The 26,898-nt window shown below is 41.2% G+C and overlaps 1 protein-coding gene across 3 annotated transcripts in view; it reads right to left on the reverse strand.

Annotated features, from left to right (window-relative positions):
- The window catches only part of CPNE4 (copine 4), a 505,143-nt gene that overhangs the window by 172,859 nt on the left and 305,386 nt on the right, over positions 1–26,898 (reverse strand). For all 3 annotated transcript variants that reach the window (XM_050777959.1, XM_050777962.1, XM_050777971.1), the window contains exon 3: positions 23,806–23,985. In XM_050777959.1, the coding sequence (XP_050633916.1) occupies positions 23,806–23,985 (180 nt within the window). The remainder of the gene's footprint in view (positions 1–23,805; positions 23,986–26,898) is intronic.

Consider the following 26,898-nt stretch of genomic DNA (forward strand, 5'->3'; position numbering starts at 1 on the left):
CAGGCGAAAGAGAAAAGGACTCACATCCCCTAGCACCTAATGTCCCGGCCAGAGCATTTTGTGGGGTCAAGGGCACGTGGTATCTTTTCAATCACTGCCTTTGGTGGGTTGTAAGTTGTCTTCAGTGAGGTTTGACACCTGAATGTTAGCAGTTCCTAGGACAGAAGAAGCTTGAAGGAATTGTTTGACCATTTTTAAGTGAAAGAAGCAAACTCTCATTTTGAGATACTATAGTTAGGCTAAGTATTTTTGTTATTACTTGTTCACAGGGAAAAAGACCACAGGCTCAAAAATAACTAAGGTCACACAGCTATTAAAGGGTCATAATAAACACTACTTTGAAATCACTGATTATGTGACAGCTACTGCTGTAAAGTGCCTTATGTATATTGATTCACTTAATTCTCTTGACAGCTCTGCAAGGTAAGTATTATAAGCTTACATATGGATGAGAAAATTGAGGTATACAGAATTGTAAACCAAAAAATGAAATTCTAAGCCCCCCTGACCATCTGAATGGATTCCTCCCCTTGGCCAAGGGTATTCCAAACTTAACCTAAGAAAACTAGTTTAGGAAGGGAGAGTCAGACATGCCTCATTATACCCTCCTCCCTGTTGGAATTCAGGCCCAGCTGACCAGCATTAACATCAACACAGACTTTAAGACTCTTTAAATCTGATAAGAAACATGTGTCATCTTTTCTTTGACGCCTGCTACCTGGACGCTTCATCTGCATAAAACCTTGGCCTCACCAACCCCGTATCTTAATCCAGGCATTCTTTTCTATTTATTCCAAGTCTTTAGACAATACTGTTTCAACCCATTGCCAACCAGAAAGTTTTTGAATCTATCTATGACCTAAATGCCCCCTACCCCACTTCCAGTTGCCTCGTCTTTCCAGACTGAACCAATAAGATAAGATGTATATCTTACATGTATTGATTAATGTCTTATGTCTCCCTAAAATGTTGTAGCCTGACCACCTTGGGCTCATGTTCTCAGGTTTTCCTGAAGGATGTGTCATGGGCCATTGGTCACTAATGTTTGGGCCATTGGTCACTCATGTTTGGCTCAGAATAAATCCCTTCAAATATTTTACAGAGTTTGACTCTTTTCATTGACCAAATATATTCATTTGCTATGGCCTCCATAACAAATGACCATAAACTTTGTGGTTTAAAGCAACAGAAATGTGCTCATGGCTCTGGAGGGAAAAAGTTTGAAATCAAGGTATTAGCAGAGCCACACTCACTCCAGAGGCTTTAGGGGAGATTCTGCTTCTTGTCTCTTCTAGCATCTGGTGGCTGCTGCAGCGCCTCAGCTTGTGACTGCCTCACTCTACCTCCTTCTTCACGTGGCCCTTTTCTGTCTCTCCTCTGTGTCACTAGAATTGGGGCCCACCTGGTTAATCCAGGATGACCTTCTCATCTTGAGATCCTTTAGTTAATTAGATCTGCAAAGGCTCTTTCAAATAAATTCACATGCACAGGATTTAGGAGGGCATGGACATATCTTTTTGGGGGCCACTGTTTAGCCCACTACAAAAAGAGTAAGTAACTTGCTCAAGGTTCCATAGCCAGTAATTAGCAGAGCTGGGGTTTGAATCCAGACAGTCCAGTTCCAGAGTTCATTCCCTTAACTGCTAAACTCTCCTGTCTCTGATAAATGACAGAGGCAGGACTTGATCAGGCCCTGAGCTAAACCCTATGAGATACACAAAGTGATTCACACTCACTCTTTATCCTCAAGGAGCTTACCATTGAGGAGAGTTCCCTCTTACTCAAACCACTACAAGAGCCACTGAACCAGCCCCCTAGCTTCACTCTTGCTATAGAATGGTAGAGCAAGCATCACACATAAGGCTCCAAATACTCTCCCTGGTATGGAATCTTGGGCAGATTAACCTCTCTGGGCCTCAGTTTCCTCATCTGTGAAATGGTAATATTTTCTATTCCATGGGTTTATTGTATATCTAATGAGCATTAACAAGATCCCAGCATCAGGCATATACAAATGTTTTGGAAATGCTATTTTCCTTCTTTTCTTTCCTATTCAATAAATCCCCACATACAGATAATTACAGTCACCTATTGGCTTGGACTGGGGTCCTGGTTGTGGAAGGGGTGAAAAGGGGTAGATAGTAGAGATATTTGAGACACTGAATTGATGGGCCTTCATGACTGATTGATGGGCTGTGGGGTAGAGAATGAGTGAGGGGCATGAGGGAAAGCCCCTAGGCTCTGGACCTCTGACTCCTGGGAGTAAGAAGGAGCTACTGAGTGAGCAGGACACATTAGAGGAAGGGGAAGATGGCAAGGGGTGTGCAGAGGGCAAGAGGAGATGAAGAGCTTGGTTTTGGGCTGCTGAGTCTGAGATGTCTGTGAGTCATACAAGTGGAATTAATATCTAGAGAATGCTGAATACATGAGTCTGGGCTCAAAGAAGAGTCCTGAGCTAAGAGTCTCCAAGTATAGATGATAACTGGAAGGGCAGGAGCTGATGGAGGAATATATAAAGAAATAAAAGGGTGTGAGAGTGAGGCAGTCTTCCAAGCTGAGAACACAGTGATGTCTGCTGTCTTCAGTGTACCCTCAGCCTCTGAATAAACCCTCTGAGGGGACCAGCCCCCAAGGCCAAGGGGGAGCTGAGGGATGACACACTCTCCTCTCTGTCTTCTTTGCTCAGGCTGGGGCTAGCGAAGGCTCTGTGGGGGGACATTCAACTAGGACAGAGGCTGTATCCTTGTTTTTGTGGTGATAGAAGCTTCAAAAGGAAGGAAGTGAAAAGTTGGAGGTATTACTGAGAATGCAGGAGAAAAGGCACTTTTGGGCACTGAAAGGGGCAGTGTAAGTAATGCTACACTTTTTCTTTGGGGATATTTGGCAGTTTATAGCAAGGACCTCAAAATGAATGCTCAAATATTGCACTGTTACTAATTCGTTCTAAAGAAAAATCAGTGTCTGAGGGCATAAAGATCTATATATATACATATATATATGTATATATATGTATATATATGTATACACACACACACACACACACACACAACATAATACTCATAAAAATGTTGTAATTCTAAAAAACTGGAAACAGCCTTAATGTCCATGGTAAAGGGACACATTACACATTACATGAATTCTGATATCAGGATGTTTAGTAGTTATCTCTTAATGGTAGGCTTTTTATTAGTTATCTCTCAATGGTGGTGATTTTATTTTTTCTATTTCTAAATAGTTTTTGCAATAAGCCTATATTATCTTTGCATACAGAAAAACAATAAAGCCATTTCCTACAAATAATGCAATGGAGGGATGGAAAATTCTTGCTTGGCTTAAACTGATGTCATGTGGGAATTTCTTGGGTGTCTGCAGGAAGAGCCTGGGATGCTGGTCCCACGGCCTCTAACAAAGCTGAAGGAGAGTCATAGGAGCAAGAGACTCCAGCAGTTATTAGAGTGCAGTATCTGGTGAACCTGGAGACCCAACCATTTAAACGCCCTATCCCTGTGGCCCCATTGGTGATGCAGGCTTTGCAGATGTTGTTTCTCAGCAATCAGCCATTCTCTAAACCTTGTGTTAAAAATGCTGGCAAGGAGGTTGTTGCAGACTGACCAAGGCATGGAACTGTTTAGTAGCTGAGGTGGGGATATTATTTCAGAGCCAGAAGGCTGAGTTTAACTCATGCCTCCCTCATTAGAAAACCGGGTGCTCCTAAGCAAGTTACTTCAAGGTTCAAATGCTTAGCAGCGAAATGAGGAAATAATGACACTTACCCTCAGGGGGTTTGTGAGGATTAAATGAGATAATTGGTACAAAGCTTTCAGTGTAGGGTCTGGCAGAATATAAGAAGTATTGCTCTTCCCTTTGCCTGGAATGCTTTTCTGGATGTCTTTGCATGATTCATGCCCACACTTTTACACTTTATTCTGGACTCTGCTCAGAAAGGGCTTCCCTGACATTCCTACCTAAATTAGCACCCACTCCCTTCCCACCACCCTCTATTTCTTATCCTATGTGTGCTTTCTTTCATGAGATCATTATTATCTGTTATTGAATCATGTAGGAATAGGTAAGCTCCATGAGGCAGGGCTTTGCCTCCTTTGTTCACCGCTGAATCTGCAGTGCCTGGAAGAGTGTCTGGCACATAGTAAGTGCCAATAAGTGGATGAAAGAATCCATACATATTTATTTGAATAAGTGAATACATGTATATTAGCTTTTTATTATTGATAGCATTAGATAGATGCATTATACATTGAATAAATGAATACATGTCAGTTATTTTCAGATTATTGTTACCCTTAACTGCCATATAAACAATAGATCCATGTCAAGGGAAAGATGGGGTCTAAGAGTATTGTGGTCCAAGAGTATTTCGGTGGAGTGTTCATTTGCAGATAGATGTTACAGGTCTGCCTGAGCTGGGAAAAATAGACATTTTAGATATAGGAGTCAATTTATCAACTTGTGAGGAAGGACACTTTTATCCTTACTCTGTGGGCAGTTTTACAGTGACAGCATTTGGGAAGAATTGCTACTCTACCTTTTCAAATTTACACCGGCTTGTAGAAATTAAAAGTGGTTTAGTAGGCAAGGTGGTATAATGAGAAGGCAGGTATTGAAATCAGAACAACTTAGGTTTGAAAATTTGCTCTGCAACTTACTGTCAGTGTACTCTTTGGTGAATTAGTTGAGCTCCCAGAGCCTAATTCACAATTTATCAAGCGGGGTTGACTGGCCTCACATAACATAATACCTGAGATATAACAAGAACCCCTGAAAATCAGTTTCTTCCCTTCAATTGACAACCAAGCAGGAAGTCAGTGGGAAGACCTGGGGCATTCATAAAGGGATAAGAATCTTTTTCTCATTAAGTTTATAAAAGAAAAGCTCAGAGGTAATGTAGCTTAAAGGTAAGGGAAAAGCAGTTTAGTACTCTCACTGAATCCAAATGTCAGGTGTTAAGCCCTTCCTTTGCCACTTAAGGAGACATGTAATCTTGGCCTAGTGATGATAATAATGATGATGATAGTGTTGATAGCACCAAGCTCATGATTGCCTGGCATGTGATCAGCTCTTAGTAAATACTAGCTATGCAAATGATTTATTATCATCAAGTGGTCGTAAAATATATTATCCAAACTGGGACACTTTTGAAAGTGAGAGGGGACAGTGTTAATAATTAAGCTATGATAGTAAGTGTAAACTGGAGAGGCAGGGGCAAACTGAGTCATAGGTTTCCCTATCATTCTCACAATACCTGATATGTAAAAGTGAATTCCTCCTTAAAGAGTATTTAAGCATTGTCCAGGAGCACCAGAGAGCAGTACAGAGATGCCTGCCCTGGCTGGCTACACTCCGCACTGCTTTTGTCTTCTCAATTTTAAGCTTTTCTGATTCAGTCTTGCTGACTGGTGCCCTGTCAGCACATTTACTGTAATACCAGTTTTCCTGGTTTGAATCTTAGTGGGGAGAGAGAAGTTTGGGGGATATGTGCTTCTTTGTTTCTGATAACTGGCTTGAAAATGTGTGCTGGCCTGAGTCTCCTGATGAGCAGATGCTGAGGAAGAGTGAGGGAAGCACGAGTAATCAGCCCACCTCGGCCTTATCTGGAGATGAGGCCCAGGAGCATGCACCTATGCTGACCTGTGCTCACACGGGAAGGACTCTCAACGGCTCATGTTCCATGCAAAACAAAGCTAATTAATTCATACCCTGCCTCATTTTATCCTTGAATCTGAAACCAAGACTCGTGGGAATGCTTTTGTAAACCAAGCCGTTATTGTTTTCCTCCCCCTCAACTTTATTAGGTTAATTTAAAGTAAAACTATTCTCTTTCCCAAATAAAGCTTGAAAATGAAGAGTCTAGACTTCAGAGGAATCTCAGAGCCCCGTTTTCATTTCCAGAGATGTTCCTTAACTTATTTGTTGTTCGTGCCCCACGCCCTCCTGGGTCTCTTCTGTAATCAAAAATAGTATTTCAAAAGATCAGAATCAAATTAGCCCAGCCAACTCTCCTCCCTGTGGACAAAGGGGTAGGGACTAACATCTGCAAATTGATCTCTCAAAAACCTCACAGAAAGCACAGCTTCAGCATGTACCTCCCCAAAAAGGATTTCCCATAAATTTCCCAAGTTAGAATTCTTTACAAGTTTTAAAGTTCTTCCACATTTGTTTAAAAATCTACACAATGTTTATGTGTCTTCCTCCTCCACTTGAGTGTCAGTTCTTTGAAGTCAGCATGCAGGTCTTATTATGACGTTTTTGCCTAACATTTATTGTAATATTTTTCTGATCATAGATGTGATACAGTTTCCTTTTAGAAATACAAAAGCACAGATGGAATTTCCTACATCATCTATAATCCCACCACCTAGATGTCATCACTGTTAACATTTAAAAATATATCCTCCCAGTCCCTTGGCCTGTGAAGAAATGGTTACTTTAACAGTTAGCACCATATTTTTAATCCCCTGTTGGGACAGGTTAGCTTTTTAATGGCTACAGTTGATATTCAGAAACATTTATGATAATAACTAAATTTCATAAGCAGTCTAAACCAACAAATATTCCAGAAATCTTCACAACTTCTAAAATAATTGTAGTAAACGTTATAAATAGTTCAAGAAATCTAGTTTTTAGTAAATAAAAGTAATTGGAAGAGAGTTGGTTTGCGGGTTAAGGTATTATTTAGTGAATTGGCTTTTTGATTATTGGACTTCAACAAACTGGCCATTTGTCACACTATGAATTCAGTTTATGGTGTTGGACTGTTTCACGCTTTAGGGCTAGGACAAGGACACACATTTTTATTTAAAGCAGCCAGGATACTGATAACTGAGAAGGTGCAGCATGGCACCATTTGTAGGGGAAACATAAGGGCTGAATGATGGGAAGAGTATGTGCAAATGCCATGGAGATAGCGATCTAAATTAGATTTACAGTCAGTACTTCTGAGGTGGTGGAAATGGGATTGGAATGAAAGCTAGTTGGAAACAACAAAAGTGGCAGCTGTGGGAGAGGTCCTGGGAAACTGCCTTATGCCACCTGCCAATCCAGGTGGCATAAGTTGCTCCCTGGATGAGTAGGTAGGCCCAGGACACACTGATAGGGTGGTCTGGGGTCTGGGTGCCCTGCACCAGCCTGGCTTAAAGGATTAGGATTAGGACAAGCACCTGTAGCTGCTTTTTAGCATTGATACACTAGTCCTTGCAAATTGTCATACAGCTCCAAAGCTCTTGCCCTCCTTCTCTGCACCAATATTGAGCTTGTAGAAGTATCATGCTAATGAATGTGAGTGTATATGGAAAAGGGCCTGTGTTAACTGTCACTAAATACGTCTTTTTAAAACTGTCTTTGAAATTGTTTTCCTGGGGGCTACCAGGTAGGTAGAATGATACCATTTATGACTGAATGACATCTATGACTTTGCAGGAGGTAAATACTTCATGCTGAGAGGAGATGAGATGAGATGAGAAAGAGTAGTGGAAGGGGGAAAGAGTATCTTGAAAAGAAATGAGAATGTTGGGAGAGATGTTGAATTTCAAAAACAAGAAAAGGAAAGAGATGAATGAGAATCACTATTAGAACTGGAAGGAACTTAGAGATGAATCAATGCAAAACCTTTGTTCTATAGATGAAGTCACCATATAACAGAGAAGTTAAGCAAACTGCCCAAGGCCATATAGAGAGTTGATGGCAGATCAAGACATAGGACTCATGATCTCAGTCCAGGACACTAAAGGAGATTTAAAAGTATAAAAGGAGGACTCCAGAGAAAGTAGAGGGATGTTTCTAGGATCCAAAGTTATGATTCCTTGCCTGTTAAGAAGTTAGAAGAAAAGAGCAAGAATTAATCATATTCTCCCTGTAGAAATGGGGACCTTCTCACCCACAACCACCCTACTTAAATCCCAGCTGCCTATGAGCTGAACAGACAGCAGTAAAAAAACAGAACTACTTCCCAGGATTTCTTAGCTAGTCTATGGGAGCTGAGATGATGTGATTACTTATGACATCATTCATCACTCACATGGCTTCTGCTTGCAGTAATTCTGCAAAGTAAGGGCAAGCTTTGCATGTGAGAAGTAGAAGGAAAATGACTTCCCTGCTGCGATGTGTAAATTTGACTTCCCTGGGTCATCAACTTTACACCATGAGGATATTAGATGTTATCCAACAAAGTGCTAACCTGTGGAATCTTGCTGTGGGTATTACATTGAGTTTGGATAGCACCCTCAGCATCATCATAACACACAGGGTTCAGCAATCAGGCTCATCCCGACACTAAACCTAATACCCATTGATCAACAGCTTGTGGTCTGCCCACTCTTTCAGGGACCACTGTGGCTGACATAATCCTAACATTCACTTATGTCAGGAAGGAGACCAATGGATAATAGGTCCATTTAACTGCATTTAATGAATAGGAGAAAAAACTTTGGCACTCAAAATCTATACCAAGAGCATTAACTGAAAGCTGTGTACATTGGCCTTTTTAGTACTGTAAACTTTATAAAGCAATTTTTTTTTCTGATCACCAGATGTTTTCTTTGTCCTCTTTAATTTCTCCAGATAATTACCCAAAACATTAGTTCCTTTCTTAATTGAAACTAGTAATATAGTGTTCGAGACTCATCATCCTCTTACATGAGACATTGGGGCAGGGCTTCTCGAAGTTTGATGTCTGGACCTGCAGACTAAGCATCACCTGGGAACTTAGAAAATGCAGATTATTGAATCTCTCCCTAGATCTTCTGAATCATAACTCTGGGGGTGAGGCCTAGCAATTTGTATATTAATACGCCTCCAGGTGATTCTGCCATATGCTCAAGTTTGAGAACCACTGTCCTGAGGGAAGATAGTATATAATCTCTCTCTCATGAATAAGGGTCAGAGGATTCCTGACAGCCCAGAACTTCTTCAAGGTGTCACAAATTTCCCAGCCCCGCTTATGATGACAGAAAGCAGGAAGTACTTGGCTTTGGCAGGTGTCCTCCGAACATTTTGGGAAGAAATACACTGAAGAACAGCTACACAACAATGAAGAGAAGATGACTTCACACAGTCATAACTGTCCTCCAAGCCATGGAGAAGAGAAAATGCCTGCAAGAAAAGCAATGATGAAACCATTGCTTTTCAGGTGCAACCACTGAATTTTGATAAGGGACTTTTCATCATGGTTGAAGGTGAAAGGAAGGTCAGAGCAATGTACCTTCTGGGTGCTGAGTTTGTAAGATTCTGGTTTTTGGAGGTTGACACATTGACATTTTTTAAGAAGCCATATTATATTTAAAGTAAATTCAGTAGAGAAGCCCAGAGAGAAGATGATCAAGCCTATTTTTCTGCAAAAGGATTCCTAGTCTGTCTCTATCAGCTCGTGTAAGACAAATAAACTTAAGAAACAAGACACCAAAAACTAGCCAGGTCAATTCCAACTTGGCTTTGCATTCATAGATGCTACTTGATCATTTATACTAGTTAGCGGCAAGCTATTAGAATAGATGGAAAAAATCATAAAGGGCTTTGGAGCTAAAGAGATGGACAACTTGCTGTGTGACCTTGGATAACTTACCTAGCTTTATTCAGTCACGGTTTCCTCAGCTGTAAAATGGTAATAATGGTAGTGCCTACTTCCAAGGGATGTTGTGCTGATTAAATGAATTGCAGTATAGCAATGGCTTCACCCAGTGCCTACTAAATAAAAGTGCCTGGAGTTAAAAAATTTCTTTAATTATTTTTCTTATTTATGACTCAGTTCCACTGTCTTTGGTGGATGAATAAGTGGGAAAATATGAGGATGAATGAATGAGTTAATAAGCAGTGAAAGAAAAAATAAAGGCATCACATTAAAGAAGGTCAACTGGCTGTTCTAGGCAGTGAAGTATCACATCTCTCTTTGGCATACACGCCATTGTATGTAGCAGAGGAGAGGCTTAGCTCCTTGGTTTCTTTTGGGCGACAGAAATCTAAGGAAGGTCTCCAGACTTACCCAGAAGAAGGCAGCTTCCGAGCACCCTATGTTCTTGTGCTGCATCCCCCTCATCCATCTGTCAAGAATGGTCAATTCCGCCTTGAGTTTCCCCAAGGACCTGAGCTTTCTTTGCTTTATTTGGCATTTTTGCTCAGTGTGAAGTCACTTGCTGTGCTTGTACTCAGCTTTATGACCAATGCCAGTTTCTAGCATGCTTAAGGCTGCTATTTTCCTTTCCTAAAGGCCAAGAGTCCTGCTGTTTCACAAGGCAGAGTGAGAACGTGGCAAACTCAGCCAGAGAGAGTGAGTACTACAGCAGCCTTCAGGAGGCGGACTCTGAATGTGTGACTTCCTACATGGCTTTGGGGAAGTCACTTTCTCTCTCCTTTAGGGCCTTCACTGTGGCAATCCCTGTCTTGCCACAGTTAAGGCCCAAATTAAAATAATTGCCCCAACTTATTTCAGAGACCTGATTTAAAACAATTTTTACTTAAAAATAGTATTGGAAGAACAAATACACGTGTATGTGTGTGCACACACACAATATTTAAAATCCAACTAAGTAAAATACTTGGCAAACCCGAGGCAATGTAAGTTCAGTTTTTCCATTATACTTACCCAGGACATAGGTGCTCTCACAATGTTTTCAGCTTTCGTGTTTCCCCCTTTGTTCTGAAAACATGTTGGTCTCTACAGGCATTGCCTTTTCTCACCATTTCCTAGACTCTTGCCGCAGTAATAACAGCTTCCCCATCCTGCGTTCTCCCTCCATGCCAGGGATTCTGTTAAGCATTTTATGTGCATTATTCTACTCGATCGTTGCAGTATTTCATGAAGTCAGCACTATTACTATTTCCTTTTTTCAAATGAAGAAACTGAGGCTTAAGTGGCTGCAGGAATTTGCCTCTGGACAAACAAATTGAGGGCAGCTGAGCTGGGATTTGACCCCAGACCATCAGGCCCCATACCATATACACGTGAGCACTGTGAAACAGTGCCTCAGACTCTGACCCTGCCGGGCCTGGGGGTGCCCAACGTCTGCATCTAGCCATTCCCTGCCTATCCAGGCGGAACACAGGAAAAATGATCTTCTTTTTACTTTGGAGTTTTAAAGAAGGAGAATGTTGATGTTTTTTCTTTCTGCTTGATCATACTGGAGAGGAGCAATTTAGAGAAAAAAGCAAAACCCCCATTCACGCCAAAGTGTCAAAACCTGTGAAACCACAAAGGGTAAAAAGTTCTGTTCTGCCTGTCCTTCACAAAGCTTTTAGTACAAATGCATTTGTCTGGCATATTACTCCACAGGTTAAAACACTCAACAAAGATTTTTTTTTTTAAAGACAACATCAAGTTCACACTTTTATCTGAAAGATAGTGGAAAGAGATGTCCTTACATATGCCTTGATTTTTAAATTCTTTATTGTTTGTTCATATATGGCATGTTCAAAAAATTTCCTTTCAAAAGTAAAGATAAAATAGCCTCTTTGAAGAATCTCATCCACTCTAATGTTAGCAGCTATCACCTACAGGGATTAAGCTCCCAAATCTATATTGTCTATTCTACATCCATGTCAGCTGCCAGTTGTCAACTTTCTCTGAATTCTTCACCAACATCTGCACTGAACAGGCCAGCATCATGTTATATTCCTCACCCCCATCCTGGGCATGATGGATTTCCACTTAAAGACAGCCAAATCGCTCCCCCAGTTAGCTAAGCCAGACACCTGCAAACTCTTCTTCCCCACCTCATCTCCAAGGCTTGTTGATTCTGCTCTTGGACAGGCTCTTTTCTGGGCCCCTCTTTTCAGTTTACATAAATACTGCCATCCACATTTCCTTCCTGTTATTACACGAGTATCCTAATTGGTTTCCCTGCCACCCACAGTTTATGGGGAATGCCAAAGTTATTTCCTTCCTTCCTTCCTTCCTTCCTTCCTTCCTTCCTTCCTCCCTCCCTCCCTTCCTTTCCTTCCTTCCTTCCTTCCTTCCTTCCTTCCTCCCTCCCTCCCTCCCTCCCTCCTTCCTTCTTCTCTCTTTCTCTCTCCCTCTCTCCCTTCTTTCCTTCCTTCCTTCCCTCCCTCCCTCTCTCCTTCCCTCTTTCCTTTTTTTTTTTTTTTTTGAGACAGAGTATCGCACTGTTGCCTGGGTTGGAGTGCAGTGGCAGGATCTCGGCTCACTGCAACATCTGCCTTCTGGGTTCAAGCAATTCTCCTGCCTCAGCCTCCCAAGTAGCTGGGATTACAGGCGCCTGCCACCATGCCTGGCGAATTTTTTTGTATTTTTAGTAGGGATGGGTTTCACTATGTTGTCCAGGCTGGTCTCAAACTCCTGACCTCGTAATCTGCCCGCCTCAGTCTCCCAAAGTTCTGGGATTACAGGCATGAGCCACTTCGCGTGGCCAAAGTGATCTTTCTAATATACGCATCCAATCTTGTCCTTTCCCCAGTTATTAGGACCTCAGTGCATCAAATCCAGGCTTTCCAAAGTTCAGAGAAAAACACTTAAAAGTATCAGGACCAGTTATTTCTTTTTTGTCTGGCATCCTCTAGCCTTTTCACATCCTCACTTGACCGCTCAGCCATACTAAGTCACTTAAGAGTTCTCTGCCATTGCCTTCATGCTGCTGTGTCTTTGCGTGTACCAGTCATTTTGTCCCAAGAGTCCTTATTTCTTTTCTCTGTTGGTGAATTCCTACTTATCCTTAGGGATTCAGGTCCAGAGACACCTTTCTTGTGAGACTCCCCTGCTTCACTTTAGGTAGAGGTCTTTCCCCTACAGCCCTTGGAACACATTTCTATTGCAGTGGTTAGTAATATGCATTTTGAGTATTTATTTACCAGTCTGTGTTTCTCAGATAATTATAAGCTTTTCTGAGGCAGGGCCTCTGTCTTCCTTTTTCATCTTTGTGTCTCCAGAACTTAGCACAGATATACTTGGCATATCCAGGGTACTTGCTAAATGTTTGTTATGAAAGCTTGGCATGCACAATTGCTATGTCATTGAAAGAAGAAATAAATGAATGAATGAAACTTATAGTGTTAAAAGAGTCACCATGTCTTTCCTTGAACCAATCACTGTGGCCACACAAATGTAATATTCTGATTCATTTAAGCCAATTTGTGCCTACCCCAAAAGTGTGGGAAAGGCCAACCCCACCAATCGCATGGCTGATAATATGAGGGGGTGGTTGCCAACGAACATGCAAGATATCCAGAGAGGCCAGCATGTCATCTCAAAGTGGATCGGTACAGCTTGGGAAACATGCTTTAGAAACATACCGAACAAGTCACTTGCTGCTCATTTGCTTTATCTAGGCCATGATCTTGAAGGAGTTCTCAGAACAGGTGGCCTCCTCTCATCCTTCCCTAGGTCATGACAGAACAAAGCTCTGGATTAAGAATCAAAAGCTCCTGACTTCTGGTTTGGGCCCTGCCGAGACATTAAATCTTTCTGATCTTCAGTTTCCTCAGCTATAAAATGTAGATGGACTCCTGTCCTTCCCACGCTGTCAAGAGGGTCAAATGAAATGATCAGTATGTAAGTTCTTTCAAAAGTACCAAAAACAAATCTTGAAAGGACTATTTGTAATCTCATTCTCAGTGCTCGCTTCTACACATTCCTTCTTTTGAGAGATTAAGAAAATTAATCCAACACGACCCCCTAGTTACCCTTTGTTCACTCGACTCCAGTCAGCCTGGCCCTCTTTGTAGTTCCTCATATGTGCTATATCCATCATGACACTTTTAGTTCAAGGAATAAAAATTCCCATCTCAAACAGCTGCGATGACAGGACGTTTCATTCTCCCATAATAAGTCATCCATAGACAGAGTGGGTCCCAGGTAAAGAAAGTTAGGCCCATGCCTCCACATCTTTTGGCTCTGACCTCCCCTACGGGTTGCTCTCATCCTCAGCCTTGCTTCAAGGTGGCTGTAATGGTTTCAGGAATCACAGGCAAAGAGGAACTGTTTCTTCATGTGTGTCCCTTGTTTTAGGCTAGGAAACCTTTCGAAGAAAAATCCACATGCCTTACAGGACACACACCAACCTCTAAACCAAACTCTTGCAAGTGGGGGATGAGAGTCATGTGATGAGCTGAGATCACTCAGGATTCACTCTTGAGCTAGGGATAGGGCTCTTTTCTACATAGCCACATGGTATAAAATGATCAGAAAGGGATCAGGGTCAACAGCTAAAAGAGTGGGTGATTGGGTATGAAATAGGCAATCCACAGATGCTGTCAGCACCCCACTCGTATTTCCAGGCCCTGTGACTTGAGTGCCCATTGTAGGAAGACCCCTTGAAACTATTGCTACAGAATAAAGATGAAATGCTCCTGATTATTGTAAATACAAAGTTGCATGCAGGATTGTGTAAAGACAATGCCAGGCTGGACTGCCAGAATGAGCCAACAGCGCATGATGTGCTTCCCCCTGCAGAGAGCCTGTGAATGGACGTGCAGTCAGGTTTCACATCACCAAGATTCCTATCCCAGAAAAGCAGATGTTCACAGCTCTGGGAATGGAATGCGACCCTCGTGGAAAGCCTATAAACAGATGCATGGGGGGTGCCTGTCCATATGGGTAAGATAGGGCTATAAACGCCCTCATCTTGCTGTAGCTCTTCTAGGCCTCTTTATGGTTAAGGCATACTCCCTTCTGAGAATTTCTGGTCTAACCGGTTGTCTAACTTCACGTCCTGTTTCTGTGAATTGTTTGGAACCAGCTTTTGCTGTAACTGTTACTGCTGTTCCTGTTTTATGGCTCTGTTAGAAATTACTGATGCACACACTATATTGTCAATTCTTGTCTCTGTATACTGTACTTCTGCACACAGATGTTATGTTAAAGAATTACTTCATCCCTATGGGACCATCTCACTCCATAATCAAATGACCCTAAATCTTTCACTATCCTACCCCCGCCCTCACTAAACTCAATAATAAATGGTGGCATATCCAGTGCATTGTTGGCACCATGGGAGCAGAAGGCGGTGACCCCCCGGAACCAGCTTTCACTATCGTGTGTGTCTATTATTTCTCAACCTGCCGATCCACCTGGAAGCAAAGAGAGAGCCCTGTTGCATTGTGGACTGCTGGCCAGATCCCGCAATATCTGGCACCCAACGTGGCCTTCTTTGTTCCTCGGCTCAGTGCACTCCGAGTGTGGGTTCGTGACGACTAGTCTTCAGTCTCGACGGTAAGGTCTCCGGGTACGCTTTTTCCGACTCTCCCTTCTTTTTGGGTTTGTGGACTAGTAATATTCCAGGGTTATTATGGGAGAATTGCAGTTTAAACACCAGGCTTATCTGTCTTTTATTAAACTTCTTCTTAAACAGGGTGGCATCGAGGCTGATTCCAATGACTTTATTCTCTTATTTCAGACTATTGAAAAATATTGTCCTTGGTTCCCTGACAAAGGCTCTATGGACCTGTTACACTGGGATAGAGTTGGTGGTGCCACTCTCTGCCAACTCATGAGAGATGGTGTTTTACCTCCTATTTCTGTCTGTACTGACTGGGCTCTTATTCGTGTTGCTTTACTTCCTTTTCAGTCTGGTGTTCCTCTTCAACTGCCAGAAGTTAACGCGGATGGTGAACCGCTCCCTTTACCTCAGGTAGCTGACCCCCCTACTAGCCCTCCTCCTGATCATGAGGAAGAATTCGATCTCTCCTTGTTTTCTCCCCAAGAGGAGAAACCTGGTGATGATCCCCTCCCTTCACCTCCTATCTTGAAACCTGTATATGTTAACTCTTCTTCTCCTAAGCCGTTGCCCCGTCTGCCAGAGGACGATGTGTGGCATTCATCTGAATGGCCTGTTTCTCGTTCCTCTCGTCCTTTTGGACCTCTCCCCTCTTCTAAGCCTACTGTTTCTTTTGATACTCCGGGACCCCTTCTTTCAGAGGCTTGGAATCCTGCTTTCCCCAAGTCCACATCCCAGCGCCCTCACTCTCCTTCTCTTCCTCTGCCCCTACACAATGGATGTGTGAGTCACCTCCTTTGTGGGTAGAGCAGTGGCCACTTTCCAAACACAAGTTGGAGGCTTTATTAAGCCCCCAAAAGTCCAACTTCATACTGACAATTTAAATACCTTAAATGATTTTCAAAAATCACTAGGTGACATCAATTATCTCAGACCAACCCTAGGCATTCCTACTTATGCATTATCTCATCCATTTGCCACTTTATCAGGAGATACAGATTTAAACAGTCCTCGCTCTCTATCTGAACCAGCAAAACAAGAGTTGTCTTTTGTAGAACAAAGAGTGAGAGAGGCACAAGTCTCTCGTATTGACCCAAATTTACCTTTACAATTTTTAGTTTTTCCTTCCATCCACTCTCCTAGGGGACTTATAGTACAAAATGATTCTCTAGTTGAATGGGTATTTCTTCCTAATTCAGCCTCTAAAACTCTTTCAATACATCTTGATCAAATAGCCACTTTGATTGGGTTAGGACATCAATGTATTCCTAAAATTTCTGGCTTTGATCCAAACATTATTGTGGTCCCTTTGTCAAAAAATGAAGTTAAAAATGCCTTTTGTACATCTTTGTGCTGGCAGACCAATCTAGTCTAGTTTGACTTCATTGGCACTATTGATAATCATTTGCCTAAGTCAAAATTCTTTCAATTTCTACAAAATACTTCCTGGATTCTACCAAAACTTACTCGTTCATCACCACTAGAGACAGTCGTTACCATTTTTACTGATGGATCCAGCAATGGAAAGGCAGGGTATGTACGACCAAAAGATAAAGTCATTTCTACTCCATATACTTCTGCTCAAAAAGCCGAGTTGTTGGCTGTTATCTCTGCATTACAGGATTTTTATGAGCCTCTTAATATTGTCTCTGACTCAGCTTATGTAGTCCATGCCACTCAGGCAATAGAAACAGCTACCATCAAAAATATTGCTGTTTTCCTTGATCTCTTTGTTACAAAAAACTGTCAGAAACCGAAAGCATCCTTTTCTCATCACTCACATTCATTCTCATACTAACTTACCTGGACTTTTATCCAGTGGTAATCATAAAGTTGATACTCTAGTTTCTCTAGCCATTACAGATGCAGAAGAATTTCATCAACTCACTCATACTAATGCCTCAGGTTTTAAACATAAATATTCTCTCAGTTGGAAACAAGCTAAACAAATTGTATAACACTGTTCTCAATGCCAGGTTCTTGTCTCCCACACAATCTCCTGGAGTTAATCCCCGAGGCCTTTCTCCTAATGTTATCTGGCAAATGGATGTTACTCATGTTCCTTCTTTTGAAAAATTAGCTTATGTGCATGTCACAGTTGACACCTTTTCCAATTTCATCTGGGCTACCTGTCAAACTGGAAAAGCCACTTCTCATGTTAAAAAACTATGTTTTCATGTTTTGCAGTTACGGGAATTCCTAGTGAACTCAAAACAGACAATGGTCCGGCCTATTGCAGTAAAGCTTTTAAAAATTTTCTTGATCAGTGGCATATTAAACATATTACTGGTATTCTTTATAACCTACAAGGCCAAGCTATTACAGAAAGAAGTAACAGAGCTTTAAAATTACAATTACTTAAACAAAAAGAGGGGGATAAGGAGTTGTTGACCCCTCACATACAACTAAACTTGGCATTGCTCACGTTAAATTTTCTCAATATTCCTAAATCTAGTTCTGTTACAGCTGCCGAAAAGTATTTCTCTGGTAACCGTCCTATGGTAACCCAAGGAAAGGAAGTATGGTGGAAAGATGTTCAATGTAATATATGGTCAAAAGGTTCTATTTTAACGTGTGGAAGAGGCTATGTTTGTGTTTCCCCAGGTAAACATCAATCTCCTGTTTGGATTCCTGCTAGACACGTGAAATGGTGTCCTAAAGATGCATGCAACAACGAGACACAGAAATTTGCTGAAAAAGCACCACAACAGGAAACAACTAACACCTCCAATCATCAAAAAGAAGAAAATGACCATGCTAACTCCTTTACAACAGACAATCCAGTCGGCCACCCTGAACAACTCGTCTCCAGCAATCCAGGTCTGGCTCAACCTCTGCCTCCTCCTGATGACACGGATCCTTCTACCCTCTGTCACCCAACAGACTGTTAAAAACTATACATATCGGGCCTATATTCCTTTTCCTCCTCTTATTCGAGCCATGACATGGATGGATGCTCCTATCGAGGTTGTGTTAATGATAGTATTTGGATGCCTGGTTCTGTAGATGATCGTTGTCCTGCCCAACCTTCAGAAGAAGGAACCCCTTTCAATATCGCTTTAGGTTTTAGGTATCCACCTTTGTGCCTGGGACCCACTAATGGATGTCTCTCATTAGATATTCAAACTTGGGCAGTCACACTACCATCTAGTCACTCTGTCCCTCCTTTAGGACACTTGACATCAGGGCTTTCATTAAAACCTTTAAGGCAGATCAAAACAGGAATCACTGACTACATTCACACATCCCAATATAAGCCTTTAGGATCTGCGTGTCCTCTCAACTTGTCTTCAAATGCTGACAAATTAATATGGAAGGATTGTGTTAGTTCAGAAGGAACAGTGTTATTTAATTCTTCTCACTACACCATTGTTGAGTGGGCTCCTAAAGGTCATATGACTAATGATTGCTCTCAAGGTCACAGACATTGTCAACATTTTCTCTATGATATTACTTATCAAAAAAGTAGTGACAGTACTTCCCTATTATATCGTACATTTAACTCCTTTTTTCCTTTTAAGTGGAAAGGGGCAGGGGTTGCCCCTCCAAAGCCAAGGCTTGTTGTTCCCCACTTAGGACCTGAACATTCAGAATTATGGAGATTAACCATAGCTATGACTGGTATGAGAGTTTGGGCTGGAGAAAGTGTTGTAAGTGAATCCACCTTGTCACTTCAAAAACTAAGACAATAGATTGATTTACACGACTATTTCCATACAGCCAAAAATATCACTATGGCAATCATCAAGAGGTCAATTCAAAGGTGGGACAGTAAAGATTATGAGGACTTATACCCCCCGTTGCTAATGTCCCCCCACCATCTCTCATACAACCTATTCCCACCACCCCACATTCACAAAAAAGAATATCATCCCAAAATATATATACCATCTATATGGAGTCCAACAAAACTGTATGACTTAAAAGTTGTGTTAAACCACCTATATGTTATTAGTAGGAAAGATGCATATTAGTTCAAAAACCAACATAATTACCTGTGTTAATTGTTACTTGTATACTTGTATTGACTCATCCTTTAATCAATATCATAGTATTTTAATAGTCAGAGCCAGAGAAGGTATTTGGCTCCCTGTAGCCTTACATAGGCCTTGGGAATCTTCCCCTTCTATCCATGTTATTAACAATATTTTACAAAAAATTCTTAAAACGAGTAAATGATTTATTTTTATATTAATTGCTGTAATAATGGGCTTGATTGCTGTTACTGCGACTGCTGCTACTGCTGGAGTTGCATTACATCAATCTATTCAAACTGCTCATTTTGTGGATAAATGGCAAAAAAATTCTACTCAGATGTGGAATTCTCAGTCAGGTATTGATCAAAAATTAGTCAATCAAATTAATGATCTAAGACAAACTGTTACATGGATGGGAGATAGAATTATGAGTTTAGAACATAGATGACAAATGCAATGTGATTGGAATACTTCTGATTTTTGTATAACTCCGTTTCAATACAATGAGTCTGTTCACAATTGGGAATCAGTAAAACGCCATTTACAAGGAAGTAAAGATAATTTAAGTTTAGATATAAGTAAGCAAAAAGAACAGATTTTTGAGGCCTCTCAAGCACACTTAACTGCTTTGCCTGGTGCTGAAGTTTTAGATGGTGTCTCTAAGGGGTTATCTAATCTCAACCCCATTCAATGGGTAAAATCTCTGGGAGGATCCACTATTGCTAATTTTGTTCTATGTAAAATTTGTGCTATTGGTTTATTGCTCACGTGTAAAACTGGAAAAAATATTCTTCAATCCAATCGTGATCAGCATAAAGCTATGATTGCTATGGTTCATTTAAATCAGAGAAAAGGGGGAGATGTAGGGAGATTGCCTGAAACTATTGCTACAGAATAAAAGATGAAATGCTCTTGATTATTGTAAATACAAAGTTGCATGCAGGATTGTGTAAAGACAATGCCAGGTTGGACTGCCAGAATGAGCCAACAGCACGTGGTGTGCTTCCCCCTGCAGAGAGCCTGTGAATGGATGTGCAGTCAGGGAGGTTTCACATCACCAAGATTCCTATCCCAGAAAAGCAGATGTTCACAGCTCTGGGAATGGAATGGGACCCTCGTGGAAAGCCTATAAACGGATGCATGGGGGGCGCCTGTCCATATGGGTAAGATAGGGCTATAAACGCCCTCATCTTGCTGCAGCTCTTCTAGGCCTCTTTATGGTTAAGGCATACTCCTTTCTGAGTATTTCTGGTCTAACCCGTTGTCTAACTTCATGTCCTGTTTCTGTGAATTGTTTGGAACCAGCTTTTACTGTAACTGTTACTGCTCTTCCTGTTTTAAGGCTCTGTTAGAAATTACTGATGCACACACTATAGTGCCAATTCTTGTCTCTGTATACTGTACTTCTGCACACAGATGTTATGTTAAAGAATTACTTCATCCCCATGGGACCATCTCACCTCATAATCAAATGACCCTAAATCCTTCACTAACCTACCCCTGCCCTCACGAAACTTGATAATAAATCCTGGCATATCCAGTGCATTGTTGGCACCATGGGACAGAAGGCGGTGACCCCCCTGGACCCAGCTTTCATTATCTTGTGTGTGTGTCTATTATTTCTCGACCTGCCGATCCACCTGGGAGCAAAGAGACAGCCCTGTTGCATTGTGGACTGCTGGCCGGATCCCGCAATAACCCATCACTGACTTTGACCACCAGCATCTGTATTTCTTTCCTTGCGAGCTCTTTGTGATATCTGGAGTTTGCTACCTGCACAGTAGGCCAGAAATGTCAGAGGATTAATGTTCTCACCTCATGAATGGTTCTTTTTTTTGAGATGGAATCTCACTCTGTCATCCAGGCTGGAGTGCAGTGGTGTGATCTCAGCTCACTGCAACCTCTGCCTCCCGGGTTCAAGTGATTCTCCTGCCTCAGCCTCCCAAGTAGCTGGGACTATAGGCATGCGCTACCACGCTCAGCTAATTTTTTGCATTTTTAGTAGAGAAGGGGTTTCACCATGTTTAGCCAGATGGTCTCCATCTCCTGACCTTGTGATCTGCCTGCCCCAGCCTCCCAAAGTGCTGGGATTACAGGCGTGAGCCACCGTGCCTGGCCAGGAATGGTTCTTAATGACTGATGTGAGTATATATACTCGAAGTGTATAAATATCCCAGTTCCCTCATCCCCAGAATGAAATATCTCTAATGTTTGCTTTACACTGCTCTCAGAATTTCCCCAGCAGAGTTAAGCTTCAGTTACCTACGGTGGTAGATACTTGACCACTTTCCCTTGTAGGCTCCTTACCTGTCTCACTTTTCCTCTCCACTGTGGCATTTCCTTCACCTCCTTTGACTTCCTACCTCAGAGTTGGCTTCTTAAAAAACCAAATGGAGATGCTCTGCACCATATGCCAAACTCCTTCCTGAATGCAGAGGCTTTGTGTCTAATGTTCCCATCTGCTTAGAATGTGTTTCCTCTTTCTTCTCACCTGATGCACTCTCACTCTCCCTTCTAAATGTCACTTCTCTTAGAAAGCCTTCTTTGATCCCTCTCCGCCTGATGCCAGTCTCCCAATTCTCGCTTTCTTATTCTGTACTTCTCTGTAACAAAGCTTATGATGATTGCCATTTAATTAATTGTTGTGTGATTATTTTCATTCCATCTTTATCCCCAACTAAACTGCTGCTTGAAGGCAAGGATTTTGTTTTTGGCTCACCACGGTGTCACTGGCACCTAGTACAATGCCTGTCTTACTTGCAAAGTTAAGTACTTACTGGCTTTTGGAAAGATGAGCCTTGTGAGGGACTAAAGATGTAAGTTTGAGGGTCAAACAGACAAAATTATCAAAGCTTTGGACCAAAAAAGAAAAAAAAAAGATCTTTAGCCCACTTGATTCCCACATTGATCTATCTTTATTTCTTGTGACAAAATATAAAATTTATGCATAGGAGGGATGCCCATTGTTTAAGGTAGAATCTTGGCATGGCTCACATATCTATAAAAGATGCCATTTTAATAATTTTCAAATAGAAACAGGATTTTATCTCAAATCCACAATGCATTTATTCATCTAATACCTACTTACTGGACATTGTACCTGGTAAGATCCTTGAACTATCTGCCATCAACTCTTCAAAAATCATTAGAGAACATATATTAATGGAGAATATTTCAGATTCTCTTTCTGTCTCCCTTCAACTATATTTCAATATTGGACTTTTGGTCTTCATTAAAGGAATAAGAAATTAATCACTATATTTGCTGGAAAAGGGTAACTGAGGACACTGTCTATTTTGTCTCTTAGTGCTCACTATGAGAAATTTCTTTTAGTGATAAGTGGTATGAAGCAAGGATAGCACAAATGAACAAGCAAATATATATGCTTGCCATCTCTTTGTCAGGTAGACTCTTCCTGACAAATCCTTAAACCTGACCCTTACCTTGACAAGAGGTGAACCCAGGTTTTGTGGGTCTTAAGACATATAATTTGGAATTTCTCTTTGAGAAAAAAAGTACAAAATAAAAATGTGACACAGAGCCATGGAAGGGGCCCACATGAGAGAGGGGATCTGGAATTAAAGCTTCATCAATTTCACAGTAAATCAGCATCTTGATTCAGTTAGGGAAAGTGGTCTCTTCCCACCCCACACCCCTTCACGTTTTCTCTGACCCCGAAGAGTTGCTTACGTTGCTTTCTTACTTGAAAGGCCCCCCTCCTCTTTCTTCTGCAGTCATAGACCATGGTTTTTCAGATTTTGGTCCCACAATGCCATCTTTGACTCTACCCAGTGGAAAAAAGCTCTCTCTTCCTTCAAGGCCCACGACCTTGTATAGAGAGCCCAGGGTATTTTGTAATGAACTACTCTATTTTAAGTGCATATTACTATGCCTTCTCCAGTAAGATTATCCACTATCTGGGCACAGGGACTGTTTTTTACTTTTAGACTCACTTACCACATTTCTGGGTACAACAGAAAGGAAAGGAAAAAAGGAAAGGTATTATAGAAGCAAAATGATGAAGTTTGGAGTCAGGGAGGCCTAGTCGAGTCCTCACACTGTCACTTATTAGGGTGGAAACTTCATCAGATCACTTAACCTCTCTGAGTCTCATTTTTCCCACTGATAAAATGGATATAATATTGATATTTATTTCACATTATTGTTGGGAGAATTAAGAGCTTTTACTCATTCATTGAGTATCTATTTAGCCCCTGCCTTGGGCTATTTTTGGTACCAGAGATGTCAAGTAAATGTGAATGAGAAATACTTGCTGCATGGGGGTTCTCACAGCTGAGTTGGAGATGGAAATTTATAATGGAACAGGATAAGGCTATAACAGACATGTGAACAGAGCATAGAGCCAGACACATAAGTGCTCAATAATAGTCGTTGAATAAATGAGTGACACAATGGGGGAATTCAGAAGAGAAAGTTCTGAATTTTTCAAAATAAGAAATCGTACAGACTTGCAGAATCATCTCTACATAAACATAATGGATATGACACCACCTGGGAAGTTGTAAAATGCTACATGTTAAAGAAAATGCAATCAATAGGAAAAAGCAAGGATTAGATGAGGGGAGAAAGGAAAAGGGGGAAGGAAGAAAGGCCCTAGGATGGCAAGGAGGAGGAAGGGGTGTCTGTTGACCTACCTGGCCAAGTGTGCACTCCATGCCACCAAGGAAGTCGGCCTCCTTCAGTCCATTGTGGTTGCTGCTTATGTCATGGACTTCAAACCGCAGGCGCTGAACCTCCTCAAAGTAAAAGTCCACAGTAAACAGTTTTGAGTACACTGGGTTTATGCAGGTGCGAATCACCTCAGTCCTGTCAACCTGCAAGGAGAGAGAAAGAGAAAACCTGTCAGAGATTAGGACTATTTTTATTATTACCCTTCAAGCAAATTCATCTCAGGGCACTTCCCTTCTTCCCAACCATGAATGCTTCCCACCAAGTCACTGGGTGGGCAGTCCGAAAGTACAAAGTACAGGTAATAACTTCAGAGAATGAGATGAGTTTTAGGGAAGAAAATAATGCTAGACATGTAAATAACTTGAAGATTTAGAGCTCACTGTATGAGTTTGCATTATATAAAACTGTATCATTATATCATTGTGTCATTTTGTTGATGAGAAAATTGAGGTCCAGGGAATTGAAATGAGCGGGTGAACATCATGCACAGTAAAAACTTTTGAGTACACTGGGTTTATACAAGTGCATAAATGATTGATTGATGCATTTCATGATTGATTCAACCTTGTCCTGCCTAATGTGCCTGAGGTTACATCTAGGCTCAGAAGGAAAGAAATCCGTAATTGATTAGTGATGTCTGATGGGCACAGTAATGGAGAAACTGCTATGTAGGTGTCTCATTTTAGCCAACTCTACTCTGAGTTTCCTAATCCATGATTTCCAGTATAATGAAGTAGAAAAACCATGAGAACAGATAAGACGATAGTTATCGCCTTTGGTCTCGAGTATGCCCTTTTTCAGTGTGTAATAATCACCCATTCATTTCAATTCCCTGGGCCTCAGTTTTCTCATCAACAAAATGAAAATTAGATTAGAGGGTGAAAAGTTCCTTTCTGCTGTAACATTCCATGAGCTATGATTTCCTTTGTCTTTTGTGATAATAGTTTTTCAGTTGTCCTCCTCTCTCAGATATTAACACATCTCTGCCACTTTCTGCACTATTCTGTGACATAGGAGGCTGATGTCTATGGATTGATTTTCCTGGCACCCTTTGCCCTCTGGGTTCTGGCTGGAGTCAGCCAAATGGAGGACTTGGCAGAAGATCAGAGATTGGGAGAACAGAGAGGTGCAGGCATGCCTCTTTACACACACATTCTGCTAGCAGACTTCCTTCCACACAGGGAGCTTTTGCTGGGATTTGGTAACGTAGTACCTCTCTCTTGTCCCTTCACATTGAGCGGCAGTAATGGCTTCCTGTTGTTGCTATCTCTGATGTCTTGGATGCTTCACTTTCTTTGTTGGCTCTTTTAACCCTGCCCATTTTCCCCGTAAAGAGTTTAGTCCTTTAGGTTAAACTGTCTGGGTATGCCATCTGTTTTCTGCTAGGATCCTTATCGCTAAGATTCTTTTCCTACATACTTGTCACAAGTAAAAATATACAAAACCATTTATATTTTGGGAAGCTTTTAAAGACTAAGTTGTAAAGACCCAAGATTCTATAGCATCCCTGTACTGGAGATACCCATCCTTCCTATTTTACAAATCAACTGGAGCCTTTATGTACTGTCAGCTTACAAATAGAAACATGGTTTATTGGATATTTTCTGACATTTGTTAGCATAAACTATGAAGAGCATTTATCTCACTTTCATATGAGTAAAGGAAAATAGTCTCTCAATAAAGGGAAAGCAGTTCTTAACTATACTATGCATGTCCATGTTGCCTAGCAAAGAAAATCTGATATTTGTTCTAGCCACCCCTGACATTCTTCAGTTTGGTGCTTTGTCTCCAGCCCTAGCCCTTCCTATGCAGGGATATATGTGAGAGAAAATTGTCCTTTAAGGAACACTACCTGCCATTATTGGTTGGATGGACAACCTGGGTTGCAAGGAGAAGAGTGTCATTCTGATTATGTCCCCATCCAATAAATAGGCATACAGAAAACCAATCTCCAGCCCATTGCTGATTAGAATTTTACAAGTTACCGTTCTGACCAAACGTTATCTGACTGTTCCAGCTTCCCACAGAAGACCCAGCTTCTATTTGGGCTAAATTACATATTCCTATATAATGTTCATTCAGAGGGTGATGGGACTGATTATGCCACTGGCCAATTGTGCAGGAATTTACTATATCAGCATAATTTTTTCTGTTATTCAGGGATAATAGTTTTGAATAATAGCAATTAGAGATCATAAACTGGTAGTCTGCAGGCATAAGCTGACTTGAAGGTATTTTATTTGTCCTACTTAAAGTACCTTTCCCTTCATTTTCCCACTTACTAAGGTGGCTGTTTTTATTACACTTCCTTTAGAAAAAAATTGGAACATCTGGCAACCTTGGGCCACAATTCTTCATGGCAACAATTGGAGACTGTCCCATTCAGACAAACCATTTACTCTTTGCTTCTCACAGCAACTTCCAGGCCTTTCTCCCTCATTGGATTTCTCTTCCTGGCCCCTAGAGGCATTTTTGCAATATCTGGTCCAAATTCATGGAATAATGAGCCATAGAAGAGATTTAATTATATTTATGTTTTATCTTTTGATAGAGGATTTGGAAATAACCCCCAAGAAGTATGTTGTGGGTGGATTTGACATCCTCAAGACACAGAAAGGGCACCTTCTCTCCTTGTTGTTGGAAGAGAGTGCTGAGTAGGTTTAGATGATAGAAGACAGGTGATGGGAACTCAATCTTTGTTATTTTCATTTAACTGCCCCAAAGGGCACAAATAAGTGATGTGCACCAATCCTGGTACTTTTCTTCTAACTTGTTGATTTTCCAATGGCATGCCCTTATATGTATAAAGTTCATGTTGACATCAAGCCACACACCTCAGACACACTATACAAGGTAAGCTGCCAGCACTGAGTGACTTGGTTTTTTGAGAGAAATGACAAGATGGAAAGACATGAAGTGATAAACATTTGCATTAGCAAGACAGACAATTTCCAAGGATAATCAGAAAGCCAGTAAGAATCCTGAATATAACTGCTCAGAAAAAGCAGGAAAATGATGATAAGGGAAGTGCTTGCAATAATAAATGCATATTTGAA

Source organism: Macaca thibetana, chromosome 2 (assembly GCF_024542745.1).
Source record: "Macaca thibetana thibetana isolate TM-01 chromosome 2, ASM2454274v1, whole genome shotgun sequence".
Taxonomy (NCBI): Eukaryota; Metazoa; Chordata; class Mammalia; order Primates; family Cercopithecidae; genus Macaca; species Macaca thibetana.